We start from the raw sequence: 24,662 nt of genomic DNA, 5'->3' as shown, positions 1-24,662 counted from the left end.
TCCTAGTCCATCTTCCTGATATTTCACTTCTCTATATACTTAGGAGCAGTGGTAGCTGAGGGTAGTGGGGAAATAGCGTGGGGGACACAGGCAGGACCAGGCAGCTGTGATGGGCATCACACAGATCTGTGAGGCTGACAGTCCCTCCAGGCCCCTGGGTACATGTGCATCTGGCAGCTGGAAATGTGTCTGACCTTCAGGCTGCCTCTTACAGTGCTATCACCCAATGGCAGAGCCCCAGAATAAATCACCCATGGATGCTTTTCTAGCAGAGAGCAAGAATAACATCAGCACCAGTCTCTACAGAGGGGCCAGCAGGTTACAAGGGCTTGCCTTTCCCCCATACCAGGCAGACTGATGGCCCCGGTTTCATGACCTGATCTTTGGTTTGTATCTGTGTAAATGAGAAGGGCTATGTTCACCTCCTTCTACCGCAGTGTGGAGCCACAGAGCAGGGGGAGCTCTTGGTATCTTCTCTTGCTGAGGCACTCTGCATACCTGAGATCCTTCCTGGGCTCTGCACTGCTCTCAGCAGTGCTGCAAGGTAAAGTTAAAGCGTTAAAGGTTTTCATTAGAAAATGAGAAAGCTGTTAGGAAACTATATTAGGATTTCTTCTTGGATATGGGAAGGTCTCTTCAGATCCAGCCCCGTAACTCTTACAACTTTCTTGGAAGTCTCTTCAAGGCTCTTTCTGATGGAAGGGGGGGAAAAAAGCCTTGCTGTGTAATGGATGGTGTGTGAATGCAGCTATGATTGTCGGAGGTGTTTCTAACCTTCCTGATAATGCCTTATGGAGCTGTGTCAGTTGGTATATCAGACACAGAAAGGTGAGCTGAGACTTGCTTTGCTTTTCAGCTTAGCTCATGCTTTGAAGTGAGAAAGCTGATGTAGGTGGGACCTACAGCACAGCTGCTGTGCCTTGGGGCCTGCCTTTGCATGGGCAGCAAGGAGCAGTACTGCTCACCTGGGCCGGATCCATGTCATGGATAACCAAGGCCAGGATCCATCATCAGGGCAAGTGCATCTTGTTTTACGCAATTTCCCTGCAAGCAGATGGCTCTGTTGGCTGCAAACCAGCCATTATGTAAAAGTCAGAAATTAAGCAAAAATGAAGCAAAGCTACTCAGCTGTGTTGCTGAATGGATTTCAAACACTGCCTATACAAGAAAACCAAAGATTTTTTTTGCAATAACAACACACATTTTACTTTCCAGCCATGGCAGAAAGGCAGGCTATCTGCAGGGGAAGTACATATGCCAGTGTGGCATAAACAAGCCCATGTCTTCAGTATTTGAGCAAAAGATGATAAATGCCTAAAGAGGCTTTCATATATATATCATAAAAGATGATAAACTTAGCCTAGTTAGCTAAGTTTCTTCAAGTACTAGCATACAGATGTTCCACAGTGGACCTATGCTCACTCCTATATACTAAAAGAATGTGACTTTGCCTTTTTGAAAAAATTACTTATGCATTTAAAACGTGTTGAGAAATGCCCTGTGTAAGGCATCCATTAGAAAACAAAACACAGGTTTGTGACTCAACTTCCCCAGTTTATTCATTGTTACAGCTGGATTCCATGATGCTTCACCTAATCCGTACTCCAAGAGCTTATTTTAATCCTTTTCAGGTGTACAATGTAATTTTTAATCACTGAGGAAGTAGAGGAACCACGTGTACGCAATGTGTGATGATTTGCTGCTCTGGGTGTAAGGGCTGTCACTGCTCACTCTGTGCTCACTCTGAGTGGGAACAGTCATTCTTAGATGTTGCTTTGCTTTATCATTTTAATTCTGCTAACCAACATTTAGCAATGGAGTGCTGCTGGTGTGATCACATGGGCTACGAAGCACCATCACGAAAAAGACAGCAGCAGAAGTTTTGCTCTTTCTGTTTTCTGCACAAAATAATGCTTGGATGGGCTCATTACAGCCATGACGTATGGAGAAGGCTGACTGTTCCATCTCCTATTATGTGCTCTGAGGAGTGATTTTGGTACAGGGTTATTTCTCCTGACAGATCTTAGTGTGCATAGATACGCTATTAAAAATGCAAATAACACTTTGAAAGTTAACTGATCACTTCTGTGTGTAGTTCCCATAGGTATAAATTCAAGATACATATGAATGTTATAGATCTGACCTTTACTTTCACTCTTGAAACTTGGCCTTGCATTGTTAATGGAGCTAAACTCATGGTGGATTTATAATTAAATTTGAAACTACAGATTAAAATTAATACAGCCAGTTCCCAATTAAGACAGATTCTTTCTGCCTCACGTCATAGACCACAGTCATGTTTTAAGAAGCTTCTTGGGAACAAATCCTTTTCGGAACACAACAGTGAACAACAGCTAGAGCTACCTTCTACCTTCTTCTGAATATTTACTTTCTGCTCAGCTTAAAACTTTGCAAATGATCATTTCACATTGAAAACTTCCAATTAAGCTTCTGAAGTTTATACATGAACATCTAAAAGCACTGGTGAGGACTGATAAAAGAGAATGCCACCTTCAGCCGGAGAAAAATTGTATTTAGAAGAAACTTGTGATTCTCATAAAACTTTTAATAGGAAGAAGTGAATCAAATTGGTTAATTACCATTTTATGGTTGGTAAAAGGGCAAATTACATGCCATCTATTTCTAAACTTCTAAATGTCTCCGGTGCTTTTAATTAAAGCTGCCATCTAGAAACTACTAAAGCAATTTTATGCAATTAGTTATTTATATGTTACCATAATACACCACTCAAAATATGATTCAAATGATTTGCAGTCTGGTGCTTTGTGATCTTTGTCATCTTTACTTCATTACTGTCTTAGTACTAGCGGCAAAATTAACAATTCTTTGTCAGCTGGAACATGACTTCAATACTTGCACTTCACTGTTGTTCTCTTTGGAGATGTGGAGCAGCAGAGCTGAAGCAAACAGCATTTTTAACTACTGACTCCAGAATGTCCTGCTTCTAGTCACAGACATGCTGGCTGGGGTCACGCTTACTGCTGACAGTAGTTTGCATAAAGATGAACAACTAATGCATTCAAACAAAGGCTGGAGCAAGTTCAGGAAAATATACTTTCCCAAAAAATTCAGTTAGGTTCCACAGGCCTCTGAAATCATAGGTAACCCAGGCTGCTGAAGAAAAACAATGCATTTTGCTAAATCAAAAATGGCATGAGATGGATTTTTTACTACTGATGCACATATGATGATTTCAAGCTGCAAATTGGTTTATTCTTTACAAGTTGCTGCTGAAACATTCTGCTTTTCTTTTTGAATTGCGTGAAAGGTTTCAAAAGCTGCTATGAATTTATAAAATGGTAAAGATTGATGAATGAGCAGGAGATTAACTATGAAGGAATCCTATTTTCGTGAAAGAGCATATTAGGAATTTGGTCTGCATTCTACTGGAGCAAAGGGGAATCTCCAGCTGAGCAGGATCAGGTCCTAAATGGCCTATTGTGATTTGACAAATGTAAAGGTTTAATCTGAGCAGTTGTTCTTGCAGCTTTATTTACTTTAGCAAGAAGTGCTGCAGATGGTGAGCAAGAAGACTGATTATTTCAGGATGTAAGCTACTGGAGTGAACACATTTTCAAAGCCATGATTCTTTTAGTAGTATTTCCTTACTAAAATAACTTCAAGCAAAATGCATAAAACTAAGCTGCAGAACTGATTTTTAATTTAAGCTTTCATTTGTGTTGCACGGTCATGTGCCTGAGTGGAATGCTGATTATTATGCATGGACTTTAAAACTTAATCCAGCCTTCTACTTTTCCCTGCTGCCTGCTTTGTGGTCACTGCACTACATTCAGGTAGGCTGAATCCCGTGTGCGGTTCTCAATTTCTTCTGCAGCAGTGACTCTCCACACAGTGCAGATGTGACCCCCTGTCTTACAGTCCCAAAGTCTGGTCTGGACCCGGCAGTCAAAAACCATGCACTGCAGATGCTAAGATGGTAATTCTTTGGATTCAGTGCTTGTACTCCCAAACACTGTCAGTCATTTTGGTGACTTACTGTTCAGTCATTGGAGGGACTTGCTGGTTCAACTAGGTTACTCAGTTTGCTCTGCCATGCTAGTTGTCCTGCGTGCACGTTCTGAGAGTGTCTCAAAACACACAGTAATGCAAATCAGATGTTAATCTAAATCACCTTTCTTGGTATACTGATGCAGAAACACCATCTCAGCAAAAAACTGGTAACTTGATTGCCTCAGCCTTTCACCGCCTCTGTCATTTAAGCCTGGAAAGTCAAACCTATTTACACGTGCAAAGCCCATTGGTTTCAGAGGGTTAATGGTAAGTATCTAATGCCTTCGATATAGAAATTGCCTTTGCAGTGTTAAGTAGACAACTCTTTGGTATTGCTATTAATTTTAGTGCTTACTGCTCCAAAATTTAGTGACTAATCTAGTAAAATCGGGATGCTATTCCTTAGTGCCCTATTATAAATATTACTCAGGACAGTTTAAATGTTCCAGCGTTGGTGACTAGATATGCCATAAATACTTTTTAATCAAAAAATAACCCAAGCCACCAAACAGAATTCCCACCCCAAAATTAAAATCCGTTGCTTAGTAAAGTTCATGATATTAGAATTGAGTCAGTGATTAATATCTTGTGTAGTTACTACTTCATTTTCAATATCTTTTTGTATAATAAATGTGTTCAGCTTGTCACATATCTTACTTTATGTCCCCACCTTGTACCATTTCACATTTTGCTTAAGTACTTGGTCATCTATTACATGACTCATTACTCTGAGTTCTATACAGAATTAAAGAAAGTTGCAGTAAAAATAATATATTGAAGTTCAAGTTTCAACTACATCACCCATGCATGTTTAAAAACATCTTTCAAAGTCAGCTCCAACACACAATTGTGCAAGATTAATATTCAAAAGGCCCCATCGCCAGTTCTTTGTGGAGAAGTGGGAACAGACTGAATAAAGCCCCACACGTTTGTCAGGTGAGAAATGAAAGCTGGGGAATGATCAAATCATCACTGACTAGTGTGACCATGATGTTTTACTGTCTGACATTCGGTTCCTGGTCACTTGGCAAAGTCAGCCATGCCAGATAATTAGAAACACAAGTCAACAAAGGCCTTAACTCGTCAAATAATTACTCAGGACTCTCCAAAACTGAACTGAAAACCAGAACAACAAAGAAAACACCCTACCTCTATGCTCAATGAAGTAGAAAAACCTGAGTTCAAAACAGTTAAACTAGTATTTTTTGCAGTATTCCTTCAGAGAAGTAAATAAGTGTATATGAATTTCCACTCGCTCCCATACTTCTGAAGATGTTACCAAACAGGATTAAATTTCACGACAGTATTACACAACAGTTATTTCTTATCAATTTTAAAAGTGGATAAACTGAGTCATATAGATAAGGTTCTATTCACAGTTGCAAGCAGTCAGCAGCAGAAATGAGAATACAACTTCTGAGGTGTAACTAACCAAGGCCAGCCACTAAGCGACTAGATACTACCTTTCTACTACGCAAAAGTACTTTATTTATTGCAGAAAAAGGGAGCATTCAGAGCAACAATAAGGCAGATAGACTAAATGGAGCCAAAAGGAAGTTCTACACCAGCCTAAGAATAAATGTACATCTTGTCTCGTCAAGTAATGCATTTAAATATAATTAATATCCTTTTCTATTACTTTGTCTTTATCTGTGTGATAAGGTACAAACTTTTGGAATGCAAAAAATCTCGCTGATGATGAAAAATTAATTTATTTGGTCAAATACTACATAACATTATGTTGCTTTTTGTTCAAATATCTTTAAATGTGGAAAAGATGCTGCTGAGTCTCTGGGCTTACCAGCACCTCTGTCAATGTGTCCTGTCTTCTAGAAATAATATGTACAATTACATTTTAAATGTAATTTTAGTAGAAAGGTGACACTTCTAACTTAATCACGATTCTATTGACAAACCAAATGAATGACCCAAAATATTCATTAAATTGTACTTAGCTATGTAAGTCTTTCAGTTTTTTTTTTCATAAATGCTAAAAAGTGGGCACCAGGCAAGTACTTTCTATTGCTTCCAAGACTTTTCAATGTCTTTGTGTAGTGGAAAACAAGGACGTGCACTTATAAAGCCATCATGATAATGCACAGCTAACACTGCACTGTGCTGGTGACTGTGGGCTGATGCTGCGTTATCCCCTGCCCAAGAAGGGGCATGTGACACTCCATAGTGACTTCAAATGGAAATACAAAACCCAGAGCATAGAAAATGAAATACAAAACATAGAAAACAATTTCAATTTAAGCTGACATCATTTAGATGTGTATATCAGCTGGGAGCCATTACCTGAATTTGCCAATGTCTGAGCCATTGTCTGTTTATGGTTAATTTTTTAATTTTTGCAGTCTGCCCCAGCATTCATGAATTATACTTTTTATCCCTGTTACTGTCTTTATGACTAGAACCTGTTGAGGAAAACAGCTACGCATGCATATTTTTATAAGTAGATATATTACAGATTTTCACCAAGATACTGTCTGGCAAGAAGGTACAATGAAACAAGGAATTGTAATTAGATATAATCAATTGTAACCAACAACAATACATTGATTATTTTCCTGCTAAAGGATGCGAAAACCTTTCTTCTCAACTATTTTTAGAATTGATTCATAGCATTAATTAGCTGCCAGAAGATTAACATTTATTTGTTCTCGTCTCACACTTAACTTCCATCATTAACGACATGTTGAAGTTGCTCTATCTATAATTAAAATGTGTCACTTGCTAAGCCTTAAAACAGGATTATTTGCTTGCCCTAGAAATGTTTGTCTGTACATACATTCTACTTTCCTACTGATACACAAGCCTTCCTTTATTAGCTGAAGAAAAATAATTCCTCAGAGCTAGTCATTAGGAGCAGCGGTGTGCTGCAGGGGGAGCTTGCTAAAAGCCCACTTACAGGCTCTGCCATCAGAGCTGCTGCTTATCCTCTGTTCCAGGGATCTCAGCAGGAGCTGAGTTTGATCAGCTTGTTTAGATGACCAAATCCAGGCCCTCTATCTCAATTCTAATGCAAACTGCAGTTTTAATGTACCTTGTGAGGTGATTAATTATGCCACTAGTGGGGATTCAAGGCATCAGGTGCATTTTGCCTGTGACAATATAGAATGAACTCTGAAAGAATGGCTGCAGCAAAATGCCCCCTTCACGTGGAGCTCCTATTTTGGAAAGTGCATCTAATGGGGAAGGAGAAACTGGATCTCTCAGTACACTTAATCCTACTGTCTGTTTGATTTAAAAAGCCCTGACTTGAAATGTATAAGTAAGCCCCACTAACCAGACTCACCTGATTGTATAAAAAAAAGAAACCAAAACAGAAAAATTACAACAATACGATTTGCTTAGAAGTAAAATATGGTTAAATGCTGCCACCCTGCAATAGAAAGGTACTTAAGTAGGAGTGTAACAAACAAGGAAGGAGTACGTAGAATGACAAACCATGGGATGTGGGTTGGAAGGTACTTAAAGAGCGTCCAACTGTGATCCAACTGTGCCATAGGTGGCAGGAACATTTCCCATTAGATCAGGCTACCCAAAGCCCCCACCAACCTGGCCTTGAAAAATTCTAGGGGTAGGGTACCCAAAATGATCTGGAATAAACATGTTCCAATGAATCACCTCTCCCATAGTATAAATTACTTGTCTGAAAGTAATGCCTCCTCTTTATTTCCACAGAAACTACAACAGATAAGAAGAGTATAATAACACTGATAAAGCAAGTTGTCAGCTACAAAGCACTCTTTATCAACAGCAGTAGTCACCAGCAATATCTGTGCATTTCCACCAGTGATGAACAGGAGCCTGCATGCTGTGCTGATAAGTGGAAGTGCCCTACAGTCACTGTCACCGTTGCTAAAACCAGCACCCAGCCCTCACTGTGCTCACATCCACTGTTTGGTCTCCATCAACATTCAGCAAGTGTTGATGAATGTCAATGGGTGCCATTTTTTTCTGCATGGAGAAATTCAATTCCACAGCTTTGTTTCATACACCCTTCTACGTCAAATGCCATTCTGCGTGACTGCCCTCCTCCTGCCATCTGTCACATGTAACAAAATCTAATGGAATATTGATGGGAAGTTTCTGCCTTTGCTTCCATACCACCAACATTCACCTCTGATGTTGCTGAATGTAGGGAAATAACAGCTGACCACCGCATACTTCAAACATGCTCTCTTCTTACCTCTTGGGCTGTTGAGAGACGCCTCTGATGCCTTCCCACCATCTCCACAGTGACTCTGGTCAAATGGGAGGCACTGATCACCTGTTCCTGCCACCACATCCACGTTTTTGGCCAGGTCCTTTGTTTCAATGAGTGATTTTGCTTTGTAAACTCTTCTGGTATTGGTATCTGACAAGTAAAGGGATTCTGATACTGGGTCAACAGCCAAGTAATATTTATGTGCAGGACTTGTACTAGAAAAGAAGAACAACAAAATTATTATTTTTTCTTAATAATTTTTGTTCATGGTAGCCTAAAGCTTGTATACTCCTATTTAATTCTGCTGTGGAGATGAGAATTATAAGTGAGACCAGCTATCATGCAGCTCATCCAAGCACCACTGTAGAAGCAGCTGCAGAGCCTGCCCATCCTAGTTGGTGTCAGATAGTGAGCTCACCCACAGCAGTACTGCTGGGGTTGGTGTGGCCATGAGGACCAAGAGACCCAGTGTAAAGCTAACTGAAGTGACTTCAGCTTACTTAATAATTATTACTTTCAAAAGCAAGGCCATTTTTTTTTCCTATACCTTTTCTGTTTTAGTACACTTGACATTGGCATCTTGGCATTGAAAACACATCTGACTTGCAGCAAAATGAATCACAGATTGCTCTGCAAGGGTATTACTATTCACTCTTGGTTACTTTTATCCGTTTCTAAACCTTAGGAAATATGAAGGTATGAAATATGGCACCTTAATTCATGCCGACTGTATTGTCAGGAGCAAGGCAGAAGGCCAAGCACTGTCAGTGCAACTAGGCATGAATTAATACACCGTAATTCATGCACCAAAGTGCCTTATTGAGCTTATAAAATGCTATTTAAAAAAATATTTACATACGTTAATTAAATGGTGAGGATTATAAATTCCAATCAGAAAAACTGGGCTTCATCTTACTATCAAGTATAACTTCTTGCTTCGTTTTGAGCGCAAAGTTAATTTCCCGTTTGAGGAAAATGCCTGGGCGCAAACCTGGTGAGACTGAGCTGTAGTCCTGATGATGAAACAGACCCTGGATGGGTGTAGATCCTTCAGACCACTCAGACCATTACTGAAAATCAAGGAGCTGGGCAGAAGCAGAGGAGTGGCCAAAACTTGGTGTATTGTTCAGCCTCAGGCAGCATTTTACTGCTGTCGAGTTTTGCCTAAGGAGGTGATGGCTGACTGCTGCCTGTATGAGACATGGTGCTCCTGCCACTCTTCATGCAGCAGTTCTGTATAAACATAGGGATTGCTATGTAGATTAGAAGATAGTCAATCTCTATCCTAATGAAATGCTGCTAGCACCTAGGATTTCTGCAACTAAGTTAAGAAATGAGCTCTCCAAGTTCTGTCAGTTTTGTTCATGGTGGCTTTGGCAGTGTGCTTTGCCTAGCCCAGTTTTCTGTGCCATGACAAATCAGGACAGACAAAACAGAGCTGAAGAACCGGCAGAGATCCCAGGACAGCTACATAATGTCTGAAATGACATGGACTTACTTTACTGTCCAGATTCTGGGTTGCTGTAGCCTCTTTAAAAACAAGCTTTTGCTTGGCCCCTAACAGACAATCAGTTGAAATCTTCATTTGATTTATTAGCAATTAGGCCAATGCTGTAACTTTGATAAATGCGATGGAGCTCGGGCTTATTTTATTTCTCATTTTCCATTCAAAAAGGGACAGAAACTACTCAACACCTCTGAGTCATCAGCTAGAGTAGCTTAATGCTGACCTTAGTCATAAGCTTCTCCAAAAGACAGAAGGGGGAAGTAGAAGGAACGAGACATTCCCACATCTGTGGAACAGATGTGAAACCCAGCCCAAGGAAATATGGGGAATGGGAGATAATCAAAGCATCACGAAAAACGAGTAACTGGATGTGAGCAAAAGGTAATTAATGTTGAATGACACATCATCATTATTATAAAATTATTTGTTAAAAACATTTGAGAACCATTTGTGCTCTCAGGAGTAAGTTCAGAAGAGCCTGGCCAGCTAAAAAATGACTTTTTAATAAAATATTGCTGATGAAAAAATTGCAAGGAGAATTCTAGATGTTAAATAAACATATTCTCCAATATGTAGAAACTACAGAGAGCCAGGAGTCATTATATACCCTCCTTGTAGACACATTTTCTATCATCCTTGTCATTACATTTAATAGGCCGGCTGTTAGAAAATTCTTGATGTTATCTATGCTCAAAGCCTTGAATACTAAAATGTTTAAATTTAAAGAATATTAGCAAAAAATGGAACAAAATCAAACACTCCTTATTGTTGCAGAAGTTTGCAGTCAAACCTAAACGCAAGTTTATTTAAATTAGTCTATCAAAAACTACATAAAATAGCCTAGGATTCATGATTCGTTTTCCAGAACAGGCGATTATATCCTGTAGTGCAGTTCACCCCTGTAACCTCAAAGCCTGGCTTCTATTTGACCAGTTACCAAGCACCTTGGTTAGGTCTTATTAAAAGTTCGATGACAAAGTTCAGAAAACTGAAGAGGATGAACTGTTTTTAAGCAGTCCTTTAAACCAAGGACTGTCTCTTCTCTGTCTCCCAGTCTCCCAGCACTACCCTTTTTTACATGGTATTTTCTTTGTTCTGGCAAAAACTTCTTTTTCTCTCTTTTGTGCAGACCAGAGATTGTGTGGAGAACTTGATTGTTAAGCCTTCTCCTCCTGGGACTGTCACAAGCCTCTGACAAAATTCAGTTGTTTCTCCCAGGTACGTGGACATCACAGAAACGTCCAAGAAATGAATGACCCTGTAGTCATCCTCACCGTGGCCATTAAAGCCTGAACAGAACAGCATACACTGGGACTGACGAGTGCTCCTCCATAACCTCAAGGACTACAGTAACTTCAATTTACTTCCTCAGATCTTCCTCAGATTTCACTTGGACAGGATATGGATAGAAATAATTATTACTGTAATTACTTGTGCATTCTCACAACTTGATTTAATTAAGGCTTAAGCTCTTCTCAGAAAAAAAAAACAAAAAAACAAAACCAAAACCTATTCTAATGAGAAGGTATTTAAAAAACTCTACTTTCCAAAGAAATCCCCAAATTAAAAACCTGATAGAAGGTCTGAATGCACTATAGAATAAGTACATTCAATTTACTTCTTTTCATCAGTGTACAAAGATACTGATCAGTTCACCATAAAGGCAAATGGAAATGACCCTTCAGCTAAAATATAAAAACCTTGCACTTTTAAGCTAGGAATTATTCATTTTTAATTAATCTCTCATTGTAAAATATATGAAATATGACATCATCTACAAGCAGGCTGGCAAATAATCTGTAGTATTCAATAGCATCCTAGCGACTACATCAATTAATTCTGACCAGTGCTTTCAGTCTGCAAAGCATACACTCAGTCCATGCAGCACTTCCTGCTATGCCATGCAGTCATCAGCCTCAGTGGTTTATTTATCTCATGTACTGAAATTCCTGAAGTTTGCTCCTAAAGGTACACAGTGTCTCGGTGCCTTGCTCTCTCTTCCTAGTCTGCAATGCTACTTTTGCAGGTGGACTGTAATACCTTACTGTATGTTACAGAAGTCTCGTTTCCAACATTTCAACATTACTTCTTAAAAAAAGAAAAAAAAAAAGAAAAAAAGAAAAAAAGAAAAGAGGCTTTACATTGCAATGTCAAAACGTTACATAGAAATGGGAGAAGGAACTTGCTGTAGCTGGAGGAAGCAAGGTTGGAGATGCAATGTGCTTTGGTACTGCTTTGTTCTCGGTGCACACCTTGTAATTATGGCAGCTTTTAAAGCTCAGGTATGCTAGAACCTCTGAAGAATGGGCTCTTGGGGGACTCTGAAGCCCTTTTTTTATTTCTTCATTGGCAAAACCCCAGCTTGCTTGTCTAGCTTTATCTATGATCATACAAGCATAACATGAAAACTGTATGACAGCTCTGGACAGCATCCCAGCGTGCAGGTTCAAACCTCTCCATCTCTGCTTGGTGATTAATTGATTTTAGGACCAATCAGTTGACAAAATCAACTGATTTGTTCCCTTCAAAGGGAAAAAAATCAAACAACCTTAAAGGTGAATTTGATTAGCATTTACATTTATTAAATTCAGAGTTTCTCTGTATCAGGATGTCTACAAGTCAGGACTTTTCTAAGGGTATTTCCTAGAACATGGTTCACATATTTGCATTACCGTGTTTTACTCACCTGTGCCTTGTGTCTCTATTCCTGGTAACACAGTCAGGTTCAGGTTTAAAAAAAAAGAAAAAAAAAAAAAAAGACAAGAAATATTAATTCTCCAGAAAAGCTCTATTTTTTTGTCTGACTGCTGTACAGCAATAACAAAACACTGTTTATCCTGGCATTCAGTATCACTTCTTCCTCTCAAAATATGTTTCCCTTCTGCCACCCACCACCTGCACATTTTCAAGTTCATTCTGAACAACCAGCTCACAATTACTGCAATGCTGCAATGCTAGATAGTTAGATTTGTGACTTCTAAGTAAGAGAATTTTAGTGTACCAGTGTCCAACATCTTTCCTGCTTTTCTCCACATCCCTGACTCCAAATCATGGGACTTCAAATCAGGACTCATTAATACAGTCAAGCTGCCCTGCCTGAAGCACATTGGTCTGCAATGCCAATCTCGCTCAGCTGCTTAAATCCAGCCACATCCTGTTATTTGTGAAGAATGATTTAATTGTATTAATTTCAGCCGAGGCAGGTATATCAGACCAATAGATCAGACACATTGCACATCTGCTACTGAGTGGGGATGAGTCTTAAAGAAAAGAAAAAAAAAAAAAAGCTTCCTGAAATTTCTAAACTTTTTGGGGGAAGAAATAATTGCATGAGAATCCCCATGAGAAGAAAGAACAGCTCTATTAACTCTGCACTTCGTAGAAATTCATTATGCAAAAACCCATTCTAAAGGCCACTTACGATGCCCTTTTTTAACTTATGATTTTAAGGAATGCATAAGTTTTCTGATGACCGAGTTTCACTGTCGATGAGATGCGTGCTCAGGAGACAACTAAACACAGCTGTGTCTTTAAATCAAAAAGGACAAAGTCTCGCTGTAGTTTTCATAGGCGTATCACAGCCAGGATAGGGACACAAGCCAGAGCTAATCTCTTTTTACCTCAACTCTAATATGCCAATAGAGTTTCCAGAGGGAAAGATCCGTCTGACAAAATTGAAGTCTCCAATATACACACTGCCATCAGGCCCAGAAGTCAGAGCAACTGGGGCAAAGAGTTTGCTGTTGAGTGCAAGACCATTGCAGTTGGAGCAGGAGACACTCCTCTGGTGTCCATTGCCCATCACAGTGGAGATGACCGGTGGCTGCTGGGAAATGAACATGTTTTCTCCATTTCCTTTGTGTACAATTCCTAGGCAGAAGGCGGGAGGGGATGTGAGAAAACAAGAGAAAACACAACAAACAAACAAAGCAGATATAGAGCACTTGAACTGTTCTGCCGTTTGGTATTTTGAAATGCTAGGGAAAAGCAGACCAGCAAAATAGCAACAGACATCAGATCTGTGAAAACTTCATCACAGGGCTCCAGGAACCTCCTCTGATTTTGCTCAGTCCCAGGCTTCGCCATCACCATTTTGTCGATTAGTGTTTAGCGGCTATTTCAAAAGCCAACATCATGAGGAGAGCTCACGGTTGGTTAATGCTCTAACAAATTGACTGTTAATTGCAGTGCTATCCGATTTCTCAGGGATTACTACTTTAATATTCATTTTATTCATAAATTTTTATTAGGTAGCAGAGGAATTTCTGAGGCAGTTTGAATATTTAATTAAAGGAGATTAATGGGACAACTATGCATTTTTCACAAAGGAGCACTGAGTGGCAGTACAAAATCAATATTCACATTTAAATGTGAGCCCTTCATGGTATATAAAAATGGTGTGGCGTGCAGCAGAGCCAAGCTCGGGGTCACAGCACCGCGGCACCGACACATTTCTTACCAACAGGAGTGTGTTATGTTCTGCCATAAAGTTCAGAACAACTTGTCAGAGGATCAGTTATTTCAGCACTGCTCTGCAGCATATGGTGTTGAATTTTCCTGATCACTACGTTGGCAGTACCAGACCCGCGACAAACAATTATTTTCTCAAGTAGATATTTGTAGCACTTATTTTTAAATAACATAAAGGGCGACATATTCAATGACAACTGCAAAATTTTGGCTGTTTCTGTTTCTATTCTTAAAAATTTCTTATTCCCCTTCGAGAGCCCAGTACTTCATAAGGAACAAAGTGACATAATTAAAGGAATAAACCCAAGGGAATGTGCTTTCTGGAGGACTCTCACTGATACACCAGGAAACGAGAGACTGCAGTAAGGACACATTAAACCTCCTCAGTGTTTTCCTGAAATGCGTGTGCTGCCTCTACCTGCTTTTCTTAAATTCTTCTATAGCGTGCAGTTAAGTCCAATTAAAATTTACTGTGTGTTGCCATTGCTGTTTTGAAAAGCATTCTATTAAAATACAATAACATTCAGAACAGTAAAGGACAGAATGCACATGTTTATTCAAATGCTGGCTAAAAGAAAAACAAAAAAGGTATCTCGGCAATACACCAGCAAAACTAATGGCAATACCCTCCGTTATGCACTGGACAGAAATAGTGCTAAATGAAGATGCTGCCCTTTGTCTGAAATTAACAATATAAAGGTAATCGTTCAACTGGCTCATACAAATTCCAGTAAATAATTAGGGCTCTCGGGAATGTTTCGCTGTCAATACATGTAAACGTGTGCTTAATTTCAGGCTCCTGAGTTGCTGCTTTAATTTTAGCCAGTGCTGTGCCGTGCCGGGGCTAGAATTACCGTAAAGCACAAAGTCCCCTCAAAAGTAAATCAATACCCCTGCCCATCAGAAGAAAATTCTAATTCAAAGAATACTCCGAAAAATCGGTTAATAGCACATTTATTTCTATTCATGAGATAGCTGTGCCTCTACAAGGACCCTCTAGAGGAACCACTATTTATAGTATGTGTTCTCTTCTGGATTATGAGAAATGCCCTGAAGATCTTCCAAACTGACCAATGCCTTCATGTTTAAACATCAAACTTAGGTCACGTCATGAATTGTAAATGAGCAAACATCTGCACCAGAGGGAAGAAAAGTGGGAGAATAAGAGTTCACGATGGCTGAGGTGAGGATGTGATCCTCAATGTGATGCAAAAATGCTCACATTTAAAAAGCTTGAGCTTGAGACAGCCACACACTGGAATACATATTTCTCATATCTACACTGCAGGAATCAGATATTTTCCTTTCTTTTTAAGATACTTACGTTGGCACTAGAACACAGCTTTTAATTGGTATGGTTTCTGCATGTCACTACTTGTCCCTCCAAAGCTTAGGCTGTGCTATGAAGTGCAACCCTATATAATTGCATCTATTTGTTTCCACAACTACTCTATTCTACTTGATTTATTTTGTAACATCTCTGAAAGGAATAGATTTGTGAGTGGGAGGGAAGCACAGCTCCCTTTCTCTAAGTATGAACAGCAGCACATCTGCTGGAAGCAAGGCTGAACTTAAATGTAAGCTCTTTAGGACCAGTTAACTCACTAAGCAAAATGGGTTTAGTCTGAAGACAAAACTGCAATTTTCAGTAGGGAATTTTTAGAAAGACATTCAGTGTCATTTCTGTAAATTAATCCAGGGATGGTGTTTCAAAACAGGATAAATTTCATGCTACTCAGAAGTCTAGCTCTCCATATGTACAGAAGGATGCTTTAATTACAAATGGAATTCTCAGTATCTTCATACTTGAGAAGGCTCCTCATGCTTTCTATTTCACTCATGGTGGTATGGAGATAGGTCTGAACTGTACAGTTCTGAGTCTGAATCTTGTCCTTATTATAAGCACAGTTTACATATCTGAAATGGAAGAGCTATCTGCTAGTTTCAAGATCAGAACTGTACCAGTTATTTTTAACCTTCTGAGTAATGCAATTGACTATTTAGTTTTGTTGCTTCAATAGGAGCCTACAAACTGCTGTTAGGAGTGTACTAGCTATGATACAAAAATCTTTTTTTTCTGTTCTAATTGCTTTTCCAGTTCCTACATACATATATAAGCCACGGACAAAGCCTACTACAATGAAGAGGAATGCTCAATGACAGAGCTGAGCCGTGGCTGAGCTCCATGCTCCTCACGACTGCACACACGTGCTTACACCCTGCCAGATGTGTCTCAGTAGCAGCAGATGAAGACGTCCAATGCTTTCCCTCTGACGTCAGCCCCCTTCATGACCAGTGCCGCAGGAACACGTGAGGAAGAGGAGCAGCTATGGGAAGCTGGGGAAGTGTGCACAGCCTGTATGATTTCAGAGGAGGTGCTGTGTGACTGACAGGTCGCTGCTCTCTGGTGCTTCCTGTGTCACACAGCTGGGATGGGGCCAGCAAGCAATTCATCACAGTATATCCCATGGTCAGGAGTGGTTTAGCACTGCTTGCATTATAATTGTATATTTTACAAAATCTGAAAACTTAGCGACTATAGGGGTGAATTACAGCAGGAAGCACCGCAGTTAGCAGACAGCCATACAAACTGGAGTTAGCGCCAGCAATTTAGTCTTGAAATTAAACTATGCAAGTGGTAAATTGGCACTAAGGAGGAGACTATAGGGCACACAGTTGGGGGCTGAGCTGACTGAGGTCAGATTTCTCTTTGTGTTAAATGTCAATAGCTGGCATTTAAAAGAGACAATCTATACAAACCAATAACACAGGGTATGAAAGAACTGCTGCTTAAAATGTCAAACTATTTTAAATCAAAACAGAAATCCAAATAATTTACAAACTAAATTTGACCTTTTGTATTTGGAATATTTATACTCTAGTTGCGCATTCAACAACAGAACTTGTAAAATCCTGACAGCCATACATCTGTGCATGAATCTTCATTATAGAAGTTTGCAGATGGAAATAGATTTCAGTGGAAAAACTCCCAGTTGGAGCAAATTGAGATAAATTGACTGAATCCAGCACTATGTTGGTTCTTATGAGCTGAAATCTGACCCCAAGCCTCCCAAGGAAAGCGAGATACCAGTTTACCTGCAAAATCATATTTTTTCTGGTTGGCATAACTTGTATTAAATTATTGTTTTGATAGTTTAATTCCTGATTACAGATATTGAGGGTAAAAAAAAGAAAAAAAAAAAAAAAGCAAAGAAGCAGGAATAAAATAAAAGGAATGATAAGATAGATTCAAGTCTCCATGCTTGAAGAATCTCCATGCTTGAAGAATCTCCATGGAGCGTTAACAGCACGACAAAAGGAACAGCATGACATCAGTTTTTCTAGTGCTTTAAAAGGTGCTGGATTGCTTCTCCTGAAGAGTAATCTACCGTGCTTCTCCACAAAGAGGGCAACTACAAAAGCCTCTGCACATTGGACTTTCCACCCATCATTCAAAAGTTCTGATTCCACACCTGCTCTGTCTCCCTCTATTTGTTGGCACCAGAGATACCGCTAATCAAGGTTGGTCGTCGGATGACAGACTTCACTGAGAATATAACATACACAAACTCACCTAAAATGTAATACTTCCTTACCAACGGTGTGAAAATGAGCCTAAATGAGCGTGCCCTTTTCCCATGCAAATGACCAAAACGTTGTAGTGATCACCAGTTAGAGATTATTAGTGTTTAATACCTGGGAGCCAGAACATTTAAAATATCCTTTCAGATGGCATTTACAGTTCATTTCTCAAGAAAGGAGGATGCACAATCAAAGAAAGGAGATTAAGTAGTAGGAACAGTAACACTGAATATCTGAACAATTAAATCCTTTAGAATTTGTTTTCTTCTTCTGCATGGCCAGTTAATAAAGGAACGACTTACCACTTTGTGGATTTAATACATGGTGTTTGTTTATGGACCAGCCTCCCAGATTTGAAGCATCCATTTCAAAGCCTTGAAGGATTACTGTTCTTTTCTCCCACAGAATAAAATCAGGACATGTCTCATATTCATATCCCACCGACACTGCAAACAAATAATTAAAGATCTATCAGTCTATTTTTTCTTCCTCTGTGAACTACTATGTAATTTTTCTTTCCAGGTTTTGATATTCACCTGTCAAGTAATGATAGCACGGATTTACCTCTGCTTGATTGCTATTGTTGAGTAGTATTTTTTTAAAGAGTTTCAGAGATTAGTACCTTACAACAGCTATGGTTAGTACCACTTCAAAGCAGAGAAATGTTTGTATTATCAGTTATAGTTGTCTTAAGAACATCAATCTTTTCAACTAGTGTTTCTGCTAATTATCTGAGCAGTAGCCAAAGGAGAAAAACAAAATCCACATTAAAACTCAATGAAGGGGTTTTGCTTGTTTGTTTGCTAGGTGCGAGAACACTGGTACCAAATTCTCATAAATTAGATTTTTTTTGAAATGCAGCATTCTTCCACCTAACCTTGCTCTAAGGACTGCAGTTAGACAGAAATGGACCTCCAAACAGAAAATTATGCTATTCTGACAACAAATCCAAATGCTTGGTGTAGGAAATATTGACATATTTTAGCCTTTCCAAAATAAAAATGTCTTCAAATATATTTTAATATGAAATAAAATGTAGTTCAAAAAACACAGTTTTCTGACATTTTCAGTCTTCTCACTTTTTCTATCTAGCAGCTCTAGGTACATTTTGCTTGAACCATGCATAGTTATAATACCATCAAAATTCCATTATCGGATTCAATCACAACATTTTGATTAGCAGGGAGCATTTTTGTTTTTAAGATAAATGTTTTATGGGAAGCAGAAAGCCGTTCCTTACATCAATTTCACTTGCCAGAGCTGCTTCGTTATTTTAGCAGAAAGAACCTGTTTTGCAGCTAAACTCTGGCTTGGAAAAATCACATCTCCTTAAGTACTGCTGATGTCTAAAACTACAGGTTTCAGTATTCTCTCATTTTTGAGCTCCAGGAGCTCTTGTGACTAAAACCGGCACTCTTTCTAGGTGAGTCCATGGCTGCGTGCCCAGCTGTGTGTACGGAGCTTCTTCCAGAATGGCCACTGACCCCCTGTGCTGGGATGAGCCTTGAAGGTTCAGTAGCCAAACACACTATTTTCTAGGTGTTAATCCAGGGGGAAGATAAAGGGTAGATTTTTCCTATGAAGCAACCTCACACTTGTCACCTACATGTTAGCATCTTCGCCCCATTTAGGCACTTAACACATGCAATCCTGGGTCAGACGTGTATAGTTGAGAAAAGGGAAGACCTATAAGACAGAGTCACTCAGCCTAGCTAAGTGAATCATTACAGACCCCCACAGGACAGAGTTTCAGCTGCTGTGAGGTACCATGCTGATATTTAGGTCAAGGGAGGCGTAACAATCCATACCATCTGAGAATCTGTGCCAATGGATCCACAGTGGCACACTTAACATCGCTGTAGCTAACACTAAAAGTGCACCTGCTATTCCCCCCTTACATCTGATGTTTCTGAGCTGTCAAGCACCCTCTAGAGACTATCATTCCCTTCTTAAAAGTTCCCCTGCTCACAGGCAGTGTCTAGCTGCCTTTTTGTCCCTTTCCATCAGGAACACTCAGACATGCACTCACTCGGTGTGTCTACATAAGTGTTTCTATGCATATGCTAAGAATTTTTCAGGCAGCTTATGCTCCAAAAAGAAATAATGGGATGATCTTAATGTAGGACGTCCCAAGCCATCTAAATGGATGTTCCATACATTAAATGTTCCATACATTAAAATTTCCTTTCAATTGTTTTGCATGTAAAATAATCAAGGTGAAGCATAAAAATTACAAAGGCAATCAAGTGGCTGTGCTTGAAAAGTATTTGTGTCTGGCAGCGTTTGAAAAATGCTGTGGCTTTTGTAAATGAAATGACAATCTCAATTTTAACATCATTGTGGAGTGTTATTTTCTGGCCAACTTCATTTATAACTCTTTTATGAGGTGACTGAGATTTCACTGCAAGAAGGAGAAGAATTGCAGTAGCTATCTTTTTGGACACTAACAGCCAGCAAGAGCAGTTGCAGCCTTAAAATGGATTTCAAAAGATTTACTGAAATCACCTGAACCAAAAATCTATTATTTTCACACAATTATTTAGAAGAATCAAGAATAATTTGTTAGCCCCAGCATATCACAGTTTCAGGGCTGCTGCTACTGTTCCAAAATAAAGGTATAAAAACATACGATATGATTAAGCACAACAGGAACCTCTACTTCAACCCCTCCTGAAGTATTTGTACTTATCAGCGTCTTACTTTGAACAATGAATATAACTCAACAGAAGCAACAAGTAGAACAATAAACTGAGGAGACCTCGGACTAATCTGCTTGAGAGTTTACATTTGCATCCAGGAGTGTAAGACGTAGCACATCACTTGTCCCTGTTCTAGGGGACGCAGTGTAAGATTGACCATATTGAAGGATTTACTGATGTTTCTCTGGAAATCTTGCCTTTTCCTATGCTGAATTACAGCAGCATGCAAACTATACCATGGAGGGTTGGTGTTAACATTCACATGATATTTTTTTTACTTCGAACAAAAAGAACAAGTCCTATTTTATCAGCCTTGCTGCTACTTGGAGAAAAGCAAGTGGTCTCTCGTTAAAAAGACTTCTGGAATAGAGAAATACCAACTAACATTTTGGCAACAAATTTAAACAAAACTATTTTTGTGGTGAAATGTACTCAAAGCCATCTTTCCTGTAAACAATTCCATGATAATTTCTGTCAGCGACCTCAAAGAAGAATAAAGATGTTTATGGTAGTTATAAAACCAAATGCAGATGGTTATATTCCTGAGTTACAGGACTTCAACCTGCTGCAATTTAATTTAATTAAAATAAAATCTGAACAGAATGCATTATTAAATATTGGTAATACACTGGCAGAGAAAATTATTTTGACAAAATTTACAATAACAGATGCAGATAAAGGCCCCTGAATACTACAGTGTGTCATATTAAAACTTTATTACAATCTAACAAGCATGCTAACAGTTCTCTTAAAGATTTTTGATCCTATCTTGCAAGAAGCATGACTAAAGTAAGCAAAAGAAAATAAAATTACACCACAATTAAATGATTAAGAAGGGCACATGTAAACAGTCCAAAGAAAGGCCCTCACCACCCTTCTGCTCCTGCCTGATTACCAGTGGGAATGCCAAAGGGCATGCTGGAATTTTGCTTTATTTATGGACTAGTAGAAATTTATATGTGAAAGCAACAATCCAGTTAACAACTTCCCTCACTCCAAAACACTAGCAGGAATCTGTCAGTATGGACTGAGATGAGATTTGGCCTCTAGTAGTGGAGTTTCATGAGATGAGCTACAAAGGATGCTCCTGCTCCCTGCCACGTGCCAACCCAGAGGTTCAGAGAGCTCTCCCGTGTTAGTGCCAGCACCTGACTGTTCCCTTAGTAAAGCAGTTCACCCTTCTGCAGGTTTGAGCCAGATGTGGTAGATCAGAGGCAGATGGGATAATGCAGCAGCTCAGGATGCCTTGTGCTAAGGATGGAGCTTTGATTGCTTTAGGCCAATTGTAATGTGTGAGCTCCAGCTGAAATGAGAAGACCCGTGTTTCAGCACTAGCATTCATAGCAGATCAGAAAGTTAATGAAGCTGAAAATTTGTCACTTATTTTCTGGTAGCTTCAGTTTTCAGCTGAATTTGTTCCCGATCTGGCTCATTTCATGATCAAATATATGTGAGTGGTGGCCCAGGGGAGATGGAAGGACCACGGGAACGTTCCTTCTGGCAGCAGCCTGCACTTCTATCAGCTTAAATAGGCTGTGGGATTGCTGTCTTAGAATAAGCTCCTTGTTTTCTGATATATTCCTATGTACACCTCATGATATAAAGTCATACTCAGTATTTTTGTTTCTAACATAATCCTTTATGGCACCAGCAGCTACGTCTGCACCATTCTCCAAGCAAAAATGGAAGTGCTATCGTCCTCCTTTCTCCCATCTCCTATCCACACAGCTGCTTTGCAGCCTGCCTGGGAGCATGTGATAAGAGAGTCAGGTATGAGATGTGCTGGGAGCTGCTGGGGATAGTGCAGCCTGGATGGCACCTCTTGGCTTTGCATGGGCCAACGTGCCACAGACAACACGACAGGTCCTAAACGAAGCTTCTGGCTGCTGCCCAGATTAGCACTTTACTCTCTAGAATGAGGCACGCTCCTTGTGAGGATGGATGGCTTCATGGAGCCCTTTCTATACTTGTTTTATAGCCTGTTCCTGCCAATGCCTCTTGCTATTATCCCTCAACTTAAAAAGCAAGCCAGAACTACTAAAAAAGTGAATAGGACTCATTCACAGCTCTAAACTTTGCTGATAAAACATATAATCTTGACAGAAATAGGTATTAGGATATGTAGGATTAGTCCATTAAGAAACAGAATCCCAGAATCAATTAAAAGAAACAGCAAGACGAATCAAATAATGAAAACCATAACAAAGAATGTTGGATAAACAAACAGCACTTTCACAGACACCCTTCCTGTTGCAGTTTTCAACATATCTGCTTGGTAAAGAAAGCCTTTTTAATGTGATCATTTTCTTATAAATACCTTCAAACAACAAATCAAGAAGTTGTAACTGTTAGAGACACGAAATGTAAAAAAAAAAAATGCCTGAAAGTTAGAGTTTTGCAAACCCTAAGTGGAAATGACATTTTAAATGTCACAGCCAAAAAATGAGAGAAAAAATGACACACCAAAGGTCATATTCAAAGTAACATTCAAAAACAAAGACAGCTGAATATAATGCTGTTAGTACATAGCCATTCTCAGAGGGAAAAGGGGATTTTCAAATTGATTAAATTAGAAAGATGACATTGGAGGAACAAGAAAATAAATATTCCTAGGAAACTACAAGTCATTTTAGCCAAAGATTAAAAAAAAAAAAAAAAAAAAAAAAATGTAAGCGTGGCTACAAAACGTATAAGCTGCACTTTCTAGGCTTCACTCATGTTAGTGCTTTTGCTTATACCAAGGTGATTCTACATACCCATAGCTTCTGCCAGACCAGAAACCTTCTGTCCATATATATCTGTCTTATTCCAGGCAAATGTGTAGACCAAATTGGCTGCAGCAGGAAACCATTTCTGAAGCAGGCGTCCCTCAACAGCAATGATCAGATGTACTTTTGTCATTCCAGAAGGGATGGTTGTGTGCGTCAGAATAACGCGCAGCAAAGTTTTGTACCCCGGCGTTCGACTGCTGAGATAACTCAGCTTCACAAAACTGGAAGGAATTGGGATCTCCTCCTGGACCACCTTGGGGGAAAAAAAAAAGACATAAAACATCCTTGTATCTATGGCTATGGAAAATGCACAATTTATTTATCCGCAACGACAACAGAAGGCTACTTTACAATTCACAATCATGATGTGATCACAATAGCGATCGCTTCTGTGTTGATCTGAGCAACGCGGTATAGAATCACAGAATCATGGAATGGCTTGGGTTGGAAAGCACCCCAAAGATCATCAAGTTCCAACCCCCCTGCCACAGGCAGGGCCACCAACCTCCAGATCTGGTACTAGACCAGGTTGCCCAGGGCCCCATCCAACCTGTCTTGAACACCTCCAGGGATGAAGTCTCTCCAACTCTCTCCAACACTGAAAATTTACTGAACAGTGGTCCATCTATTTTGATAAAGAACCTCTTCCTATAATTCTTCATGTTTACCTACTGAGGAGCAAATGCTAGCTCCCTGTAATAAGCACTACAGTTCATAATGATCTGGATGACTGTTATAGCTTTACCTACGCTTTATTATTTGGGATACTCAATGAGTGTTCCACACTCAAACATAACCAAAAAAGTGGTTTATTTAAAATTATTATTTTATTTTAATATGCACACACTTCACACATTACATCATGATTTGAAGACACTATTCTGTTTTGGAGGCAATAACTCTAATGTTGGGAGAGCAAAGAAACTAGAAAAACTTTCCTGATAAACCAGCTTCTGTGCAGCAGTGCTTGCACTAGGGCTAAACTCCAGCAAGAGGGGGCATGGTGTTAGAAGGCAGGGCATCAGAAATCTAACAAGCTAACTGGGGACACACAGCAGTGAAGATGAAACAGTCGGGGCATCCGTCATCTCGCTAACAGGTGAGTCAGTCCCCATGGTGTGCAACAGAGTTCACATCCCACAGCACTGCTGTCAGTGCCGCCGTCTGAATCTCTGGGATCAGAGCTGGAGTGGCTCTGCCCATTTGGAGTGATATCAACTTCCCAGCTGCTGCGAGAGGGACTGCAAAGACAGTGAGCTTGCGTGGGAAATGGAGAAGCTTGGCCTCAACCTTCTGAATGGCACGAGCCTCCGAGCTACAACAAGGGATTTAGCTCTTGTGATCTACTGAAAGGAGCTCTTGTAGGAATGGCTGAGATGGGGAACAGG

At 39.6% G+C, this 24,662-nt stretch overlaps 1 protein-coding gene across 1 annotated transcript in view; it reads right to left on the bottom strand.

Annotated features, from left to right (window-relative positions):
• Positions 1–24,662, bottom strand: part of TENM1 (teneurin transmembrane protein 1) — a 237,641-nt gene that overhangs the window by 39,725 nt on the left and 173,254 nt on the right. Inside the window, exons 17-21 of the mRNA XM_042876489.1 lie at positions 23,260–23,527; positions 18,107–18,250; positions 13,373–13,622; positions 12,439–12,459; positions 8,228–8,460 (exon numbers count right to left, since the gene is read on the bottom strand). Of these exons, the coding sequence (XP_042732423.1) occupies positions 8,228–8,460; positions 12,439–12,459; positions 13,373–13,622; positions 18,107–18,250; positions 23,260–23,527 (916 nt within the window). The remainder of the gene's footprint in view (positions 1–8,227; positions 8,461–12,438; positions 12,460–13,372; positions 13,623–18,106; positions 18,251–23,259; positions 23,528–24,662) is intronic.

Source organism: Lagopus leucura, unplaced genomic scaffold (genome assembly GCF_019238085.1).
Source record: "Lagopus leucura isolate 7727_CA_CO unplaced genomic scaffold, USGS_WTPT01 Super-Scaffold_100016, whole genome shotgun sequence".
Taxonomy (NCBI): domain Eukaryota; kingdom Metazoa; phylum Chordata; class Aves; order Galliformes; family Phasianidae; genus Lagopus; species Lagopus leucura.
The sequence above is the reverse complement of the archived record's forward strand: the minus strand, read 5'-3'. Positions and strand labels throughout refer to the sequence as shown.